Consider the following 19,948-nt stretch of genomic DNA (forward strand, 5'->3'; position numbering starts at 1 on the left):
CTACCATTCTGACCAAATTTCATCAAGATCAATTGAAAAATATAGTCTCTCTCGCATACACAAGGTTTTTCTTTAATTTGACCTAGTGACCTAGTTTTTGACCACAGATGACCCATATTCTAATTTGACCTAGATTTCATCAAGGCAATCATTCTGACTAAATTTTATGAATATCCAGTGTAAAATGCAGCACTCATTGCATACATAAGATTTTTCTTTAATTTGACTGGGTGACCTAGTTTTTGACCCTAGATGACCCATTTTCAAACTTTGTCTAGATTTCATTAAGGTCATCATTCTGACTAAAATTCATGATGGTCAATTGAAAAATACAGCCTTTATCGCATACACAAGGTTTCTCTTTAAATTTGACCTAGTGACCTAGTTTTTGAACCTAGATAACCCATTTTCGAACTTGGCCTAGATTTCATCAAGGTAATCATTGTGATGAAATTTCATGAAGATCAATTGAAAAATACAGCCTCTATCACATACACAAGGTTTTTCTTTGATTTGACCTAGTGACCTAGTTTTTGACCCTAGATGACCCATTTTCGAACTTGGCCTAGATTTTATCAAGGTTATCATTCTGACCAAAATTCATGAAGATTAATTAAAAATACAGCCTCTATCGCATACACAATGTTTTTCTTTGATTTGACCTAATGACCTAGTTTTTGATCCAAGATGACCTATTTTTGAACATGGCCTAGATTTCATCAAGGTTATCATTCTGATGAAATTTCATGAAGATCAGTTGAAAAAAACAGCCTCTATTGCTTACACAAGTCTTTTTTTTATTTGACCTTGTTTTTGATCACATATGACCCAATTTCGAACTTGGCCTAGATTTTATCAAGGTAATCATTCTGACAAAATTTCATGAAGATCAGTTGAAAAATACAGCCTCTATCGCATACACAAGGTTTTTCTTTGATTTGAACAAGTGACCTAGTTTTTGACCCCAGATTACTCCTTTTTGAACTTGGCATAGATTTCATCAAGGTTATCATTCTGACCAAAATTCAAGAAGGTCATTGAAAAATAAAGCCTCTATCGCATACACAAGGTTTTTCTTTGATTTGACCTAGTGACCTTGTTTTTGAACCCAGATGACCCATTTTCAAACTTGGCCTAAATTTCATCAAGGTTATCATTCTGACAAAATTTCATGAAGATCAGTTGAAAAATACAGCCTCTATCGCATACACAAGCTAAATGTTGACAGACAGACAGACGACGGACCACCGACATCGAGCGATCACAATAACTCACCTGAGCTAAAAAAAGAGAATATAAATTGTAGAATAAACTTCCTGCAATTATTAGTAAGCAAACAATATTTTTACCAACAATTTACATTTACAATACATGTTTTATCAAACTGTCCCATACTGTTTCGTACTACTGGATACTTAAATTGTTCTCAAAAGCTGTCCCCTTCAGTTTGTTAAGAAATAAAAGTAAACTATTTTCAGCACCAGGACATTATTACAAATGCATTAAAATGGACATACTTGACAGTTTTTTGAAAATGGTGAGTTTCTAAACATGTTGCACTATCCAAAAATGTCGCCCCTTCATGCAATTTACAAAATTTAGGGCATTAAAATTTTATCAGTAAACTGACAATCGTTTTGTAGAAAAAAATACATGTTTTATTTGCAGTTCAATTCTCATGTATAACAATAAGTTTTTGTATAATAACAAATTTAGTGATGTTCGTTTTTTTTTAAAAAGACCTAATTATTAATATAAGTTAAAAATAAATCTAGGATTGACTTAACGGCCTGCCCCTCTGACCTGTAATGATTATAGTAAAAACAGAAGTACAGAAATCTGCTTGTGTATACAAATTTAACAAACTGTCAGATTCCATATCAAGATTTTTTCTTGATGTCCTTTTAAGTTTGACTGAATTAATTCCTAGTTTCATATGAAACTTCCAGAATATCTTAATTCGCATAATTTAACACATAACTGATTGCATTTTACAAAAATTTGATAGAGATTTTTTTTTTTAAATGTTCTACTAAAATTACAGTTTGCACAGTTACTTAGAATTATTTTTGAGATATCTTCAAAACTCTAAAAGATGATTTTACCTCCCCTGAAGACCAGTAGTAAAATATTTAACATACCATCTTGCAAAAAAGAAGAAATTCTACAAAACCCTGTAACATTCTGTGGAACAAATTTATAGTAACCATAACAATATACTTCTTTCAAAGCAATAATCATACTGTTTCTAAGTAAATACAAATTACTACATACTTTCAACTGCAATATTCCAGCTATTTCTTATCACATCCTGCATAACATGCTTTGAGAGGGAGAGAGAGAAAAAAAAAAGAACAAAAAAAAACAACTTTATTCTCGAGAATGTTGCGACGGAATTCTGATAAAATATTCAAATTTTCTCTCCCAATTCAATCAAGATCTCCAAACAGTTCTGGCGGAGAGAAATGGATTTGCATATTGACGACTTCATGACATTTACGTCCTCCGTCCTTTCGATAGTAATGCCGATCAAGATTGGTTTTCTCCTTATCACCAGAAATGATGGAATTGTTCATTAAAAACTACAAGTGTTTGGCTTCTGATAATATGGGCATCTAGAGGAAATTTACTGGGAAAAATAACAAAATTTACTGGAAAATGAAGTGCTCACTTATATAGCTTGAATTCTTTAAGATAAAGGTTAGAGGAATGTAGACATTGTATTAACTTCGATGTAATGAATGCAATACTAGAGATTGCTTTTAGTAAAAGCACAGATCTCCCCATACCACTTCAATATCCTGCCTTATCACAAAGACATAACTTTTGTACAAGCTTGTTTTTTTGAAAGGACATTAAGATAAACAAAACTTAAACAATACAAGGAAAGTCCCACCAAAGCGGGGGACCTCGCAAAGAAATAAATTTTCTTTCAAAACAGAAAAAGTAAGTTCCATTTGAATAAATAACTACAAACCTATTTAGACTCTCCAAAGTATTTATACTAGATCACTTATACAAAAATCTAATATGCTTGTCTCTGTTAAAACAATCTTACGCTAGAATGACGTCACTTTAATGTGCGGTGACGTCAAAGTTTTTGTTGCTACCAAGAAAGAACGCTTCTAATTATTTTATATACTGTTCTAGATTAAGGGCATATTAGAATCGAAATAATTTATAGCAAAGCCATGTTTTAACACTATTTATACACTCGGGCGGTAATACGTCGTACAAATAATTTCACTCGGGCTGCGCCCATGTGAAATTATTACGCCCGACATATAACTGCCCATCGTGCATAAATAGTGTTAAAACACTCATTTGCTATAAATTATTTCTTAAATATAAGCTTCATGCCTTCATCTTATCTTAATTTCTTCTTCATATATTCATGAATTGACAATCTGATTCACAACTCACTTATCTGGATAAGGTTAATCAATAGTAATTCTAATATTTTGTAGTTACATTACCTCCCTTTATTAAATTTTTGACAGTTTAAATATATCATATTACTAACCTAAAATAGAAATGAGCCGTGCCATGAGAAAACCATCATAGTGCATTTGCGACCAGCATGGATCCAGACCAGCCTGCGCATCCACACAGTCTGGTCAGGATCCATGCTGTCCGCTAACAGTTTCTCTATTTGCAATAGGCTTTGAAAGCTAACAGCATGGATTCTGACCAGACTGCGCAGATGCTGGTCGCAAATGCACTATGATGGTTTTCTCATAGCACGGCTCATTTCTATTTTAGGTTAGAAATGACTACTAATCTTAGGATAAATCAACTGTACCTCTCATAGGCAATAACTTCACTAAAATGCATTTTAACCTGAAAATGCCAAAGATGTACAAAACAAGCCATGCTACAAAATTTGGTTGAAATCTCAGCAGCAGTTTCAAAGGAGTCATCAGGACAAACTTTTGTGACAAGCAGACAGACTGAGAGACAAGACAATACCAATATATCTATTTACAAGAACAATGACCTCACATCATCCAAGAAGTAGTGCTTCTATACTTATCTACTATTTTACATAAAAAACATAACTGTTATAATTAAAATCAAATAAGAGTGGATGCAGTGGTTCAGTGGTAACACTGTCTGACTCGTGAGTTTGAGCCCCCGCTCCACCAACTAAAAATTACTAACATTTGGATGTCCTGTGTATGGGTGCTTTACACCTGGCACGCTAAAGAACCAGGGAAGCTTCTGGAATTGGAGCATCTTCTTTATCTTGCACTATCCAACTACATGTACTAACATAATACTTAGAGTCTTCTGGAGGAGTCATCCATATGGCTTAATTAAGTTTATAATTATACAAACAAACTAAAATCAAATACATAGTAGAGGCATTTTTTAGTTAATCAATACACTTTAAATCAGTTAAGAATAATTTTTCCATGCCATGTATAATCTCAAAATGTCAAAATCAAATAAAACACTCTTCTGTTATATATAATTTCTTAAATAATTAATAGCTGAGGTCAAAAGTAATTCATTTCCATCCTTCTTAAAAAAGAACTTTTATCTCAAAAAGGAATCAAAATTGGAACATAATTATATTTTCAAAATAAGTTTTAGGCCTGTCATTATGAATAGCAGTACAATACATAATTTTGGGAGTTTTCTATACAGAACATGAAAAAATAGTCAAAATTATAGTCTAAAATTATGTTTCGCATATAGAACAATAGAACAGACTTTATCTTCATGAATTCTGTGTTTTTTTGCACACTTATAGTGTCATAGTCGTACATGTTTAGTCTGTTCCGCTGAACACATGTATCGACATTTGCTGCCATTTGACTTTTAATGCAAAATGGAAGTAATAAAATGACGTAACACAGTTCAGGACCTCTATCACAGCAGCACCTATCACCTCTGTTTACATCTAATGGCTTACATCCAACAACTGTGGGTTTATTCCTCAGCACAGTCAAGTTTTTTCTGGGTCAGCTGGTTCATAAGTTATCGAATGGAAACTGTTTTCAAGGTTCTAGCCCCTGTGACCGTGACCTTTGACCTATTGACCCAAAAAACAACAGGGGTCATTTACTAAATATAAGCCCAATCATGTTACTGAGTTTGAAGTTTCTGGGTCAAGTGGTTCTCAAGTTACTGGGTGGAAACCGTTCTCTCTACCAACATATGGACTGACAGACCGACCAACACTATCGACAGGTGCAAAGCAATATACCTGTGCTTCTTCTATAATAATTATAGGTCATATACCCTCTTTCCAGCTTTTGCTGGTGGAGGAAGATTCTAGGTACCCCTCTGGGCATTACTTCATCACAAGTGGGCACCTGGGTAGAACCATCGATCTCCTGTTTGCCAACTGGATGGTATATATTACCAACAACCAAATAAAACACAAAAAAAACATCTTTATCATTTGTTTAATGAAAAATAAAATCAATTTTACAGACCACATCTAAAGAGCATTTAATGAAATTGCTTCGAGCAATCTAAATGAAGTAACAAAGTTGCCAATAAAGGAAAATTCTTCAGATCAATTGCTTTTAAAAGTTTATCGGCAAAACAGAACATTTTCCCAAAACAAAAATCAATCTTGTATTGATAAAACTGAGAGAAAGTTTACCATAAATGTTCCACTGATATTGAATGTCCTAAACTAGCAATAACTTGATGGAAGCAATTACTTAGAGGACATTTATTCCCGTCCCATTAATAAGATCAATTCGGTCTTCCTGTTGAGTACGGATATTGATATTTCGGTGGGGGGCGATTCTCCGCTATGGGCTTCCAATGAGCCATGGTGTAAGCCAACACTTTGGGGATATGATATCAATAAGTTTATTACGTACAATATACAAATGTCCATGTGTTTTGGGTGATTATTCACTGATATGCGCTAACAAAAAGTAATCTCAAAAAGGCATCTCTCCCTGATAAAGCATTACAGGAAGCCAATGCTGAGAGAAATTATTTCATGGACAAAAATGTCAATTAATCAGGAGACAATTTCTTCCACACTAATCCTTAACATAAATTCCAAGTCAGTTATTTATTTATTTATTTGGGTTTTACGGTGCACCAACACAGTAGAGGTTATATGGCGCCAAACAGGACTACAAAAATTCCAAGTCAGTACCAAAATAAATACACAGTAACAGAAAACATTTTATAAGAAAATACCATATTACTTCAAGCATATATACCAGGACCAACCTAATTATAATGTTCTTCAGTTTACAATGCTCTAAATTCAAACTGTCAGAAAATGATATTTCATCAATAATAGAAGACAAAATCTTCAAATCATTCAAATAAGTCTGACAGTTTGAACTATAGTTTGTTGGAAGAACCAGCACTTGAGAATTTCAATGACAGCCGTCAACAGAACTTACTGCTTGATCCCCCAATGCTCAAGAGGATTTTTTTTTTCAAAAAGGTCTCTTAAATGTTGTAATAACCAAAAAATAATCACACCAATCTATATTTAATTATTAATTAAGTTTTTTAGGGAGGTAGTAAATACTTTTTGAATTTTCAAGATAAAATTTAATTTTCACAGTAAAAAAAAATATTGTCACAATAACTTTTTTTATAAAATTATGGCACTGCATTATTTCAAAGTCTTCTTATTACCACCCTTGAGTTTTGAGAATGATGAATAATATCAGTAGAAAGTAAATGAAAAAAAGAATAAAGATTTAACATGCTAAATTTCTATAATGAACTTGTCCATCTTTTAATTTGGACATCACCATTAACTGTTAAAAGGGGTGCTTACCAAAAAGATACTGACTGAATGGCGAACAGTGCAGATCATGGTTAAACTGCATGGATGTGCAGGCTGATCATGATCTGCACTGGTTGCAAAGGCTAAATCAATCGTGTCCAGCATTATAAGAGTTCATTCTGTGAACTGACACTACCACAAAATCCACTTAAATTTGTTCTCCACAAGTATTAATGCTTTCAAAGAATGACTGTGTCAGCAGAATTCTATCAGCATTCCAATACATTTATTTGAGAACAAATCACAAAATACAGATTTTTTTTTCTTATGGGTTTTCACCTTGGTTTTAAAGACAAGATATGGGAGCATTAATATGGCCTTGAATGACAATATTTTGCTTTAAGCCTACAATAAGCCATGATTTATGAGGTTTAAACATGGGATATGAACCAATTACAATTTAATCGGCTTAATGTGACAAATGGGCCTAAATTGCAAAAAGGAATAAAGGAAAAGAAGCGGAAACCAGGAAGTCAATTTGAAAACAAGGAAGATAATCCTGTATAAATAGTATAATCAATGTTGAAGTATGAAATTTAACCACAGACTTTCAGCCCTACTTAGAATACATAGGTTTGAGTTAGCTTAACAAATATTTACAGTCAAATTACATAAACCATGTTACACTATAAACACAGTTCATAAATAATATAGACATTTTTAAACAAGGCATAGCATTTTCTTACTTTTGGGCATCCAGTTCGCATTTCCATAAACATTCTTCAATTTGAGTATAAACTTATCAAAACATAAATATAAACTAAAGCATTGCAGGTCGCCAAAAAATAAAGGCTTATGTTTTATAGATTTTCATCTGAAGAATTACTAGTGATATTCATTATCAATCTATTCTTTATTCCAGACATTACATGTAGAAATGTTTTTCATCGTGGTCGGCTTTCGAAGAATAATTCACCAAATTAGGATTTCAGCTCAAAAACTTGTCGCCGTCTACTGAAGAAAATTGAGAAGCGTTAACAAGTATTACCTCAGTAACAGATATCTCAAATCAATATTTTATCCCCTAATTTACACTGTTCTAAGCCTTGTGTTTTTGCATGCTTCTTTAACAAGAAATACCACCAAAAAAAATCTTTTTCTTCAATTCGCAATAAGAAAACTTTAAATAAATGTACACCAGGGCATAGTTTTTTAATTCAAGTTACTGAAGCTTTTTAATTTGTGAGTACTGTTTATAAAATCAGGTTTGTTTTCACTGTTTCATGCAATATTGAAAAGACATCTATTGACAGCAAGCATGCAAATCAGTTGTGTCCAGAGACATAAACACGATGTCAAGTTAAATGGATTTGAAATACATGCAAATATTCATATGAATAAGTATTTCTCAAACAGAAATCTAAGTAAGACAGTTTTGACAAAGCCAAGAAGTTATTAACTAGCAAATGATATTTTGGTATGACAGTAAAAAGGGGATGCAACTCTGCTGAGACCTCGTGAACACAAAATATCAAAGGGACATAATATACTGTATGTCTCATATTTAGGTACATTACATTTGGCATTCATAAGGGCTTCAGATTCTAAATATTGGCATCATGCTGCTAAAAATAGAACATTGTTACAGTCCCCTATCATATACAAATAATTATGTGACCTGGAATGATTTCGTGACAAGAACATGAAGGTATATCTCCCAGTTCAAGGCCTTATAAACTTGGTTAAGAAATATTTTCAACTATTAAATATCAGCAACACTAAAAATCAAAAACAAACTTTCTGAGATAAATTTATGTATTATACAATGCGTACTACAGATTGTTACATACTCATTTAGTAACTCCATTAAATTTCAATGGAACCTAAATGTCAATATTTTTCCATATTACTGATGTTCAAATTTCATACCGGGTGTGTGACATCATTTGTGACATCAGATTTATGTATGTCTTCCCGTTTAAAAGTTCTTTAACAACGACACTTTCAATTTCACTCAGGCTTAATCACAAATTTGTATCATTTATACGATGATTTTAAGTGTAGATGCATATGTAATAAAAAATAATTAGATTAGTATCAATAAATATGCACTTGTTCTTTTGCAGAATAATATTGTGCTCGAAGTCGTGCAATATTTCCACTGCAGCACTCATGCATATTTCTCGATACAAATCTAATAACCTGTAAGGAGAACATGTTTAGTCAATGCTCTTTCCCATCAGACAGAATGGAAATAAGAAAAATGGCCGGCACTATATGAATTGCTTAAGTGACTCTGGGTGCTTGAGCTGCCGATCCTGAAGCAACATAACAAGTTTATTGTATATGTTACTAACTTTTTATATAGTAACAAAATTGCATTTAATTTAAATGTTTATGAGCAGTATGAGGCCGATATCAGTGGTCATGTGAGCTGATGTGCTAGATAACATATCTGGCACAACTTCCGGTGATATCAGGCACACTTCCTTGTGTGCAAAACATCCAAATTTTATACTTCAACTGACAAGTATCTTAAAATTCACATTTATTTTGCAAAAGAAAACATGGTAAATTAACAAATTTTAGTAGCTTCCTCTTCTGGTTGAATAAAGCTGATGCAAGAAACTACGGCCCTAGAATGTATGATTTCATAAATGTTTGGAAGGAACACATTACATGAACATTTAGAGACACTTTACAACATAAATCATTTTAATCTTGTTTTCAATTAAACAGTGGAGTGGAATGTAGTAGGGTAGAGTATAAGGGTGCACTTATACTTCCTTGCTATTGAGCTAGCTTTTATAGCAATGTGGTAAAGTGACCACCTTAGGTGTGAGAGATCCCGGGTTTGATTCCCAGTCAGGCCTGAAATATTTTCAGCCTGTTACAGGAACATCTGCAAACAGAATGCTATTAAACATGGTTGATGTGCCTTAAGGCAATATACTGGCATACTAGAATGGGCCAATACCTCTGTCAGTATGTCAATATCGTCTTTAGGCACATCAGCCCTGTATTATAACCTCTAGCTAATCAATCACTGGTCAATGCTCTTTATCATCAGATAGACTGTAGCCAAGTCCGCTTCCATTTTTATGCCAACACAAAATCAGTTCATGCCGTACAGTGGAAAATACTTCAATATTCTACAACATACAATTTTACTACATTTTTGTAATAGCTTAAGAAACGTCAAAGAAATATGAGCCGTGCCATGAGAAAACCAACATAGCGGGTTTGCGACCAGCATGGATCCAGACCAGCCTGCGCATCCGCGCAGTCTGGTCAGGATCCATGCTGTTCGCTAACAGTTTCTCTAATTGCAGTAGGCTTTAAAAGCGAACAGCATGGATCCTGACCAGACTGCGCAGATGCGCAGGCTGGTCTGGATCCATGCTGGTCGCAAACCCACTATGTTGGTTTTCTCATGGCACGGCTCATATAGACAAGCACTGATCATGCACATTCTGTGACCATTACGAAACATTTGGAGTACTTTACTCCATTCTCACATGTGATTTCACAATGAATTTGCTTACCATATTGATGAAGCTAACTACAATATACATATATAGCGTTCCTTTACTCAAAAGATTTATTTCCCCTTGACGTGTGCTTGAAAAAAAGAGTCTCTTACAAACAAACACTTTTCCTTGCATTTACATTGAATAAGTGAAGTATGTTCTTGGCTCGAGTTTGTTTCTTTCATTTTTTAATTTCAACACAAGATAATTTTCCAAGAAAGAAACGCAAGTTTGAAATTTTTCAGCCAGATTTTAATATTTGTACCAATATTGGACCTACAGGCCATTATGAAGCATACTCACCTATCTTTAAGCTGTTCATGAGTCATTGGAGAGGACGGCATATTTGTGATCGAGTGTATCTTGATAATCATCGGGTTCAATTCCTGTTTCTGTTTTTGATTCAGCAGTGGTTTGTTTAGCTGCAGGGTAACAAACATATCCTCCAGGCCAAGCACAGGGGTATCCAATCTGTTTGTGATTGTCTGTACACCTGTCAAATACATACTCCATTATAGATGGCATCTTCTTTTACAGCGGAATTCCTCAAAACCCCGAAATACCAAAAACCCCTACAAACTGAGCAAATTTTAGGGGTCATTTACTCTGCATGTCCAACGTTTCAACATTCTGGGTCAAGTGGTTCTTAAGTTATTGATGAGAAAGTGTTTTCCATGTTCAGGCTCCTGTGATCTTAACCTTTGCTCAAGTGACCCCAAAGACAATAAGGGTCATCTACTCTGTAAGCCCTATCATCCTATGAAGTTTGAAGGTTCTGGGTTAAATGGTTCTCAGGTTATTGATCAGAAACCGTTTTCCATTTCTAGTCCGTGACTTTGACCATTGATCAAGTGACCCAAAAATCAAAAGGGGTTATCTATTTTACATAAATCCAATCATCCTATGAAGTTTCAACTTTCTTGGTCAAGTGGTTCTCAAGTTGATCAGAAATGGTTTTCCATGTTCAGGCCCCTGTGGCCTCAACCTTTGATCTAGTAACCCCAAAAATAATAGCGGTCATCTACTCTGTAATCCCTATAAGCCTATAAAGTTTGAAGGTTCTAGGTCAAATGGTTCTGCAGTTATTGTTCAAAAATGAAGTGTGATGGATGGTTGGCCCCTGTGACCTTGACCTTTGATGGAGTGACACCCCCCCCCCACACACACACACAAAAGGAGTCATTTACTCTGTAAGTCCTATCACCCAATGAAGTTTGAAGGTTTTAGGTCTAATGGTTCTCAAGTTACTGATAGGAAATAATGGATTTTCATGTTCCATGACCTGAAATAGAGTAACCCAAAAATTCATAGGGGTCATCTGCATGTCCAATCATCCTATGAAGTTACAACATTCTAGGTCAAGTGGTTCTAAAGTTATTGATCGGTCTCTGTAACCTTGACCTTTAACAGAGTGACCCCCAAAATCAATAGGGATCATCTACTCTGCATGTCCAATCACCCTATGAAGTTTCAACATTCTGGGTCAAGTGGTTCTCAAATTATTGATCGGAAATGGTTTTCCACATTCTGGCCCCTGCGGCCTTGATCTTTGATGTAGTGACCAAAAAACAATAGGGGTCATCTACTCCATAAGCCCTGCCACCCTATGAAGTTTGAAGGTTTTAGGTCAAATGGTTCTCCGGTTATTGATCGGAAATGAAGTGTGCCTGGGAGGGGGGGGGATGGGGGAGGGGGGAGGGGGAGAGAACATAAATTCCCCTTGTAAGTACACCAAACAATTCATTCAGAGCAAACCTTTAAATTTATTAACACAAAATACCTCTGAAAACCAAACAATTTTAAAGGCAGTCAGAATTTTGGTACTTGCCTTTTATCATGATTACTAGAATTTACTCTATTTGGTAGCATATGTCCATAAAAAAATTATTAATGTTGTTTCATACAACTAAACAAGATCAGGATGTAAAATGAACCAGGTTCCTTGGTAACTGTATTGACTATTTATGTAATGTAGCATGCATTCCACTGACAAAATCCCTCTGAACCCAAAACCCCTTTAAACAAAACAAAGTCTTTTGCTCTGGTCCGAATGCCATTTGGTCTGGAGGGGTTTCACTAAACTAGGATATGCACGTTTTTAGCAAATCATCATGGAGAACATACCCCTCCAACAAGGATCAAACTTATGACCACACACTCCTTAGATCTGTGCTCTTCTTACTGGGCTAAACCAGTGGACTCTAACGGAAGTATATTCTAACATGGCCCCACTTGACTGCCAGTTAAACAAAGAAGAATGTCAAGCTATGTATATTCTGCACTAAACGATGGTTGACACAAGGACCAGTAAGACAGTATTATGACGTCAACTATGATGTCAAATTACCGCTTGACGTCCAGTTCATTACTACTGCAATAACTGAAACGCAACATAATTTGTATTAAAAGATTTCAATGAACATGTATGAATGAAAACAATCAATGCCTTCTTGTGGTTTACTGTCTAATTTACCAGGAATTTTACTTGGGCAAACGCTCTTGTGATTCAATTCCTGCACACCTGAACTCTGAACTATGATCAATCAGATGACAAACCACTCGAAGGCCTTGGATTATTTGTTTAACAAGCCACGTAGACTTACCAGAGAAGAGTACTGCCATTCTGATAGGCACCATACATACACCATTCCTCTTGATATTCTCGGCAGCTGTCTGGGCAGCCAGCTCAGCTTTACGATTCCTCCTGCGTGGCTGGTACGAACCCTGGTTAGAGGCTTGGATAGCTTTGCTTGATCCTAAAAACATGTCCACATAGAAATTTTTAAGTTAATGAATTTCACAGCTTACCAGGGAAAATAAATGAAAGAAAGGAAGTTGTGACTAAAAATGTTTGTGACAATGATGTATAAAGTGCATAGTATGATAAATCACTGAGCATTTCAACTAAATACTGTAAAATCACTTAACTTCATGGGCAAGAAATTTTGTGGTTTGAGCAAAAAACAGTTGTTTTGTAGAGATCTCAACTTCAAATAATAATTTCAACTTTTTAAACAAGAGGGCCATGATGGCCCTGTATCACTCACCTGATTACCATTGCTCAAAATGATATGATCAAGTTCTGACATAGAGCAAATAGGCATACACATTAAATATCATCAGGATAAACATTTTCTTTTAACTGTTTACAGTCCCTTTTGACCTAGTCTGGGCCAATTTCCATACCAAGTTTGAGGGTCCTATACTCAAATGCTGCATTTTTGCAGTAACATGACTATTCCTTACCCTTGAAGACTTAAATAACATTTAAAACCAATCTCATTAGATGCTGCTGAGATATATTCGTTTACATAAAATAAAGGGAGGTAATTTTGTCATAACTTCTGTCAAGAGTTATCTTCCCTGATTGTCCGAGTCCATCTGATGGCACAAATGACATTTCAAATCAGTATCTTCATTGGTGACTGAGATACACCAATTTTAATTTGAAACAAAGGGAGGTAATTTGAAATAAAATCAGTCCATAGCTGTCTACCCCGATTGCCTCAGTCCAACTAAAGACAATAATGAAATTTCAAATGAGTTCTTTAAATATTTACCAAGATAAATCCATTTTTATTAAAATCTGGGGAGGTAATCATGCATTGGTATATGCATGTAGAAGGTACAGAGTACAAGCCTATACAACAATATATTAGTAAAGTATTCATATCGATAAATGTTCAATCAAGAGCTATCTAATATGATTATTTCTTACCATGGAAGACATAAATGACATTTCAAACCAACCTCATTAGTAGCTGTTACAGTGTATTCATTTAGATAAAAAATAAAGGGAGGTAATTTGTCAAAAATCCAGTCAATATGTACCTTCACTGATTGTCCAAGTCCATCTGTTGACATAAATGAAATTTCACATCAGTATCTTCATTAGTTATGGAGATATACCCATTTTGATTTGAAATAAAGGGAGGTAATTTGACATAAAATCAGTCCATAGTTATCTACCCTGATTGTCTCAGTCCAACTAATGACAGTAATGAAATGTCAAATAAGTCCTATAAGTACTTACTGATATAAATCAATTTTGATTACAATCAGGGGAGGTAATCAGATATAAAATAACTCTGGAACCTACAAATGGATCTGAGAGATTCGCCATGGAATCCAAGATTTATTGTTGTTGAAGATATTTTGGAAGTTTGTATCAAATCAAACCATAAATGAAGTCTCTGTATAGCTGCAAAAGCCAAAACAGCAAATTTTGGACCTTTAAGGAGCCATAACTCTAGAACCCATGATGGAATCTGGCCAGTTCAAGAAAGGAACCAAGATCTTCAGGTGATACAAGTTGTAATGTGATGCAAGTTTGGTTAAAATCAAATCATAAATGAAGCTCCTATTGCGCAGACAAGGTCAAAATAGCTTATTTTGGCCCTTTCAGGGGCCATAACTCTGGAACCAATTACAGGATCTGGCCAGTTCAAGAAAGGAACCGAGATCTTATGGTGACACAAGTTTTGTGTAAGTTTGGTTAAATTCAAATCATAAATGAAGCTGCTATTGTGCAGACAAGGTCAAAATAGCTAATTCTGGCCCTTTCAGGGGCCATAACTCTAGAACCCATAATGGAATCTGGCCAGTTCAAGAAAGGAACCGAGATCTTATGGTGATACAAGTTGTGTGCAAGTTTGGTAAAAATCAAATCATAAATTAAGCTGCCATTGTGCAGACAAGGTCAAAATAGCTAATTTTGGCCCTTTCAGGGGCCATAACTCTGGAACCCATAATGGGATCTGGCCAGTTCAAGAAATAAACTGAGATCTTATGGTGATACAAGTTGTGTGCAAGTTTTGTTAAAATAAAATCATAAATGAAACCACTATCGTGCAGACAAGAACTTGTTGACGCACGGACGCAAGGACTGACGACGGACGAAGGGTGATCACAAAAGCTCACCTTGTCACTATGTGACAGGTGAACTAATAAAAAGGGAGTTTACTTATTTGCTGGGATTAATTTCACGGACTGATTCAACCAAGAAATCCATGAAAAATAGTCTCCCTTGAGTATTCATGATTTCATAGTTCATCATTATTCTAAGCAAGAATTACAAGCCTACAATTCTCACTGTAAGTGATGGAAAAAGTAACTAGAAGATGCTTTTGTAGAAAAGTGCATATCTCCCCCAAAGCATAGTAGTAACAGGAGACAGAATCGAAAGTCAAACAGACACTGATGGCTGGCTGCAACAGGGATCATCTACTTAGCATGTCCAATTTCAACATTCTGGGTCTAGTGGTTCTCAAGTTATGGATTGGAAATGGTTTTCCATGTTCTGGCCCCTGTGACCTTGATCTTTGATCCAGTGACCCCAAAATCAATAGGGGTCATATACTTTGCATGTCCAATCATCCACTGAAGTTTCAACATTCTGGTTCAAGTGGTTGATTTTCCATGTTCTGGCCTTTGTGACCTTGACCTTTAATAGAATGCCCCATAATCAATAGGGTCATCTACTCTGCATGTCCAATCACCCTATAAAGTTTCAACATTCTGTGTCAAGTGGTTCTCAAGCTATTTCTTGGAAATGGTTTTCAATTTTCAGGCCCCTCTGACCTTGACCTTTGATGGAGTGACCCCAAAGACAACAGGGGCTGTCTACTCCATAAGCCCTACCATCCTATTAAGTTCAAATGTTCTAGGTCAAATGTTTCTACAGTTATTGATTGGAAATGAAGTGTGATAAACGGACGTACAGACAGGGTAAAAACAATATGTCTCCCCAGTGGGAGAAAAAAAATCTTATATTCTCAAATTCAATATGCAAGTATCTATTCTGTTACTTCTAAAAAGACAAGGACATTATAAGAACAACATACCAGAGGAGCCAGCAGACTTGGTTCCATGTCTGGCCTTAGAGGCAGGTGTGCTGGCATGTTCAGTGCGAGACTTCGAGGCCTGGGAGACTGTGCGCGATTTCTTAGAGCTGACCTTACTGGCACGGGAGTCATGTCTTTCTGTGGGAACATCATCATGATCTGCTAGGCGACCTAGTCTACTGAAGGATGACCTAAAACATATCAACAAAACATTTTCAAAGTACAACTTAGCACACTTCATTTTAGATTCAAAGAGATAAACTCTTTTCTGAAAGGATAAAGATATCCTTTCCAAATGATTTTAAACTTGTTTTTCTTGTTACACTCACTGACATACTTACATGTAAATTTTTTGTCAAGCATAACTAGAACTGTGTCCATAGGACACGGATGCCCCCCACATATTGTGCCATCCTCTATATGGCAAAAACTATCAAAGGGCCAGAACTGCAGTAAAAATATTCACAGAAAAAAATCTTTCCTTAATGGTCATCTGCACATCAAGCTTGTTCATCTGTGAAAGTTTGAAGCAAATGAGACTAATAGTGTGGGAGGAGTTAGACACACAAGATTTTCTCTATATTCCATATAGCAAAAACTACCAAAGGGCCATATCTGATGTAAAAATCGTCACAGAAAAAATTTCTTCCTTTCTGGTCATCTGCACATCACGCTTGTTCATCTGTGAAAAATTGAAACAAATCAGACTAATAGTGTGGGAGAAGTTGGACAAAAGATTTTGGGACGTACAGACAGCAGCAACGCTATATGCCCCCCACATAAATGTGTGCAGGCATAAAAACAATGATTCAAGATAAGTAAACCTCTGATACGATTTTGAAATGTACCATGCAATTTTTCAAGTTAAAGGCCAAAAAAATGGCTCAAATTTAGGGAAGAATATCCCATAAAATGAATGTCTGATGATAAAATCTGAAGTATTTTAAATATCCTCAAAATTAAAAAGCTGCTCTAACCACATCCCAAGTCCTTAGAAATGATGTATAATGTATAATTTTAAGGTAACAAACTGATAACTCAAAGGATATTGTATGGGATGCGTGAATCAAACAATAATTAACACAGTGTAATTAAAGTGTATTTATCAATGCAAACCTGCCATCAAGTTCATCATCTCGCTTTACAACACCTACAAGAGTATGAGGGGTGGGGGAAGAAGCTCCCTGTCCACCAGACAGTTTGTCCCCACTGGCTCTTGACCCAGGTTTATCGGCTGCAGGGGTAGGATCTGCAAATAAAGTTCCGTCAAAAGTCAGCTGAAAATGCTAAATAATAATTTCTGCTTTGAAATAGTAGAATCATTTACAAGGACATCTCTACAGAATTCCGTAAAGACTGTGTTAAGTCAATATAATAAAGTTAACCCTTAGCCTGCTAAATTTCTAGAATGGACTGTTCCCTCATTCAATTTGGGGAATACCATTTATTAATCGAAGGGGTGTTCACTGAAAATTTACTGACTTAATAGCAAACAGTGCAGACCATGATCTTGGTCTGCACTGGTCACAGGCGAAAGGTCAATCAAAACATTATAGAAGAGACGTTGATCAAAAATTATTATTCAGAACATGATAAAAGAGGGGTTTTCAATCAAAAGATGGAAAAGAGGTAGTGATTTCATATATGTACAATCACAAGCAGAATTTATTCTTTATTTAAAGAAGCTTCTATGATGTCAAAATGCAAAACATTGCACATTATGGATACAATACAGCCATAAACAATCAAACTGTTCATGACTGTAATTCAAACTCTGAAGATTTAAACATGAAGATTTCTGTGCAGCAAGCAACCTAATAACAAGCCGATGATTATTTAATATGTTAAGGGATTTACTTCAGGTACAAGTATTAAAAATCTTTTTTCAAAGACACTGACAAAAGAAACAAATCTACACAGTACCTCTTTTCTTGTGTCCTGGTGGATCTGGTTTTTGAAATGTTATTTCTTTCGGCAGTGGTCTGATTTCACGGGATTTCTTTGGCTGCATGTCTGTGAAGCTACGACACTGTTGCATCACCATTCCTTTAACCCCACCAAGGTCGTCAACATCTTCACCTGGAAAGTTAACATCAGTCAGTGCACAAAAAAAGATGCATGATTTAAAGTTGTAGACCAGTAATGACAACTGACAACTAGAACTGCTTTTGAGAAAAGCGCATGTCTCCCACAACTGCCTAATCATCTGAATAGTAGTATATGAGTCAACCATGCACCAAGATCTCAACTGCCTTATCAGACTATCAGTGCTTTGATTTTGAAAAAAACAAGTTTCAAGGGCTATAATTCCGAAGTGCCTGGGCCAATTTGGCTAGTTATCGAACTTGGCCTAGGACTTTGCAAACACATTTTGTTCAAGTTTGGTGAAGATCGGATGAGAAATGTTCGACTTAGAGTGCGGACAAGATTTGTGACAGACACACACACACACACACGCACACACACACAGACAGGAGTAAATCAATATGTCTCCCACTGTGTGGTGGAAGACATAATTTTCGTGCAAGTTAATATTTTCGTCTGTTATGTTGGCATTCTTTGGTCGTATATGTAGCTCATACAAGTCATGGTTCTGCAACAAACATAGACAACCAAAATAAACAAACAGAGATAACGTATGATCAAATGGAAATTACTGTCTTTATAGGTGCACGATCTTTGTACGTATGATCAAATGGAAATTACTGTCTTTATAGGTGCACGATCTTTGTTTTAACTCAGTTTAATGCCCTTTTCAATAATAGTTGTGAAACGAGTGTTCCTGTGTTCTTTTAAAGACCATACGCATTTCCTGCAAGTAATGGCTATTTTGTAAGGCGTAAATGTTCATATTTATAAGTCAGTTATGGTTGTTCTTCCAAATGCTCTCAACAAATTGAATTTACAAAGAGTCTTGTTTTATATATATATATTAAGTTTTCTATTTATTTTTACAAATAGAGGCAACTATGGTGGTTTCATATAAAGCTCCTGACAGCACTGGATTTAACTCACGTGCTCTCTCTCAGTTCAATTAATGTCTCTTACCATGTTTTAAGCTTGGTAGTTTGAACAGCTTGGGTCGGTCAAATCTTGCCCTAGTTCCAACTTTATCTTTCGTATCCCAAATCCTCAGTTCAAGCGTGTGGTCATACAACTTGAGTAATACGTCTTTTGTTACATACAGCTTGTGTCTATAAACATGAGAAAACATTGAACCAGTTATTTCAAAAAATGTGAAGTGTACTGAATAGTGTATGATTTTTCAATTGTTTTTGGTAATTCATTATTTTGTGTTTATCCTACTTATTTAATTAATCACATGCCATAACATATTTCTTCCTGTAGAGTGTACAATGAAGAGTTCATCATGAGGCTGGTCTATTTACAGCTGTATAGAAAAAGGTAGGATAACAATGTCGGAATGAGGCTACGGAGTGAAATCTTCAACAATTAAAGAAGCCAGTCAGTTGATTAGCTCCCTCCTTTTGGGTCTCCTAATGCTGAAGACTTCACTTCATAGCCTATATATTAATAGGACTTCCATCTGATTTAACCATCATATCAATGATTCAAAATTTTAAAGATTACACTGCCGCTTTGCGAGGGACGATCGGAATTGCTAGAACTGTGATACTTGACTCAACAATGCTTGCGTCAGTGATTGTCTAAAGCATTTCAACTTAAACTCAATCACTTTTCAAGGCAAAAGCCAGTAACAATGACTTTTGGAAGGAGTGACCTTTAAGGTCTGAACACCTTGTCCAGGAGAAACAGCCAGTAATATGGTTTCCTATAGAAATCATTCCCCTTTCTAGTGATTTATCACTCTCTTTTACCTCAGTCTCATTAAA

At 35.4% G+C, this 19,948-nt stretch overlaps 1 protein-coding gene across 2 annotated transcripts in view; it reads right to left on the reverse strand.

Annotated features, from left to right (window-relative positions):
• LOC123529262 (uncharacterized) overlaps window positions 1-19,948 on the reverse strand; it is an 85,374-nt gene that overhangs the window by 42,598 nt on the left and 22,828 nt on the right. For both annotated transcript variants that reach the window (XM_053522174.1, XM_053522172.1), the window contains 6 exons: window positions 19,143-19,288; window positions 18,018-18,173; window positions 17,211-17,343; window positions 16,095-16,285; window positions 12,855-13,007; window positions 10,555-10,744 (listed from right to left, as the gene is read on the reverse strand). In XM_053522174.1, coding sequence (XP_053378149.1) covers window positions 10,555-10,744; window positions 12,855-13,007; window positions 16,095-16,285; window positions 17,211-17,343; window positions 18,018-18,173; window positions 19,143-19,288 — 969 coding nt within the window. The remainder of the gene's footprint in view (window positions 1-10,554; window positions 10,745-12,854; window positions 13,008-16,094; window positions 16,286-17,210; window positions 17,344-18,017; window positions 18,174-19,142; window positions 19,289-19,948) is intronic.

The sequence above is a fragment of the Mercenaria mercenaria genome, chromosome 13 (assembly GCF_021730395.1).
Source record: "Mercenaria mercenaria strain notata chromosome 13, MADL_Memer_1, whole genome shotgun sequence".
NCBI lineage: Eukaryota > Metazoa > Mollusca > Bivalvia > Venerida > Veneridae > Mercenaria > Mercenaria mercenaria.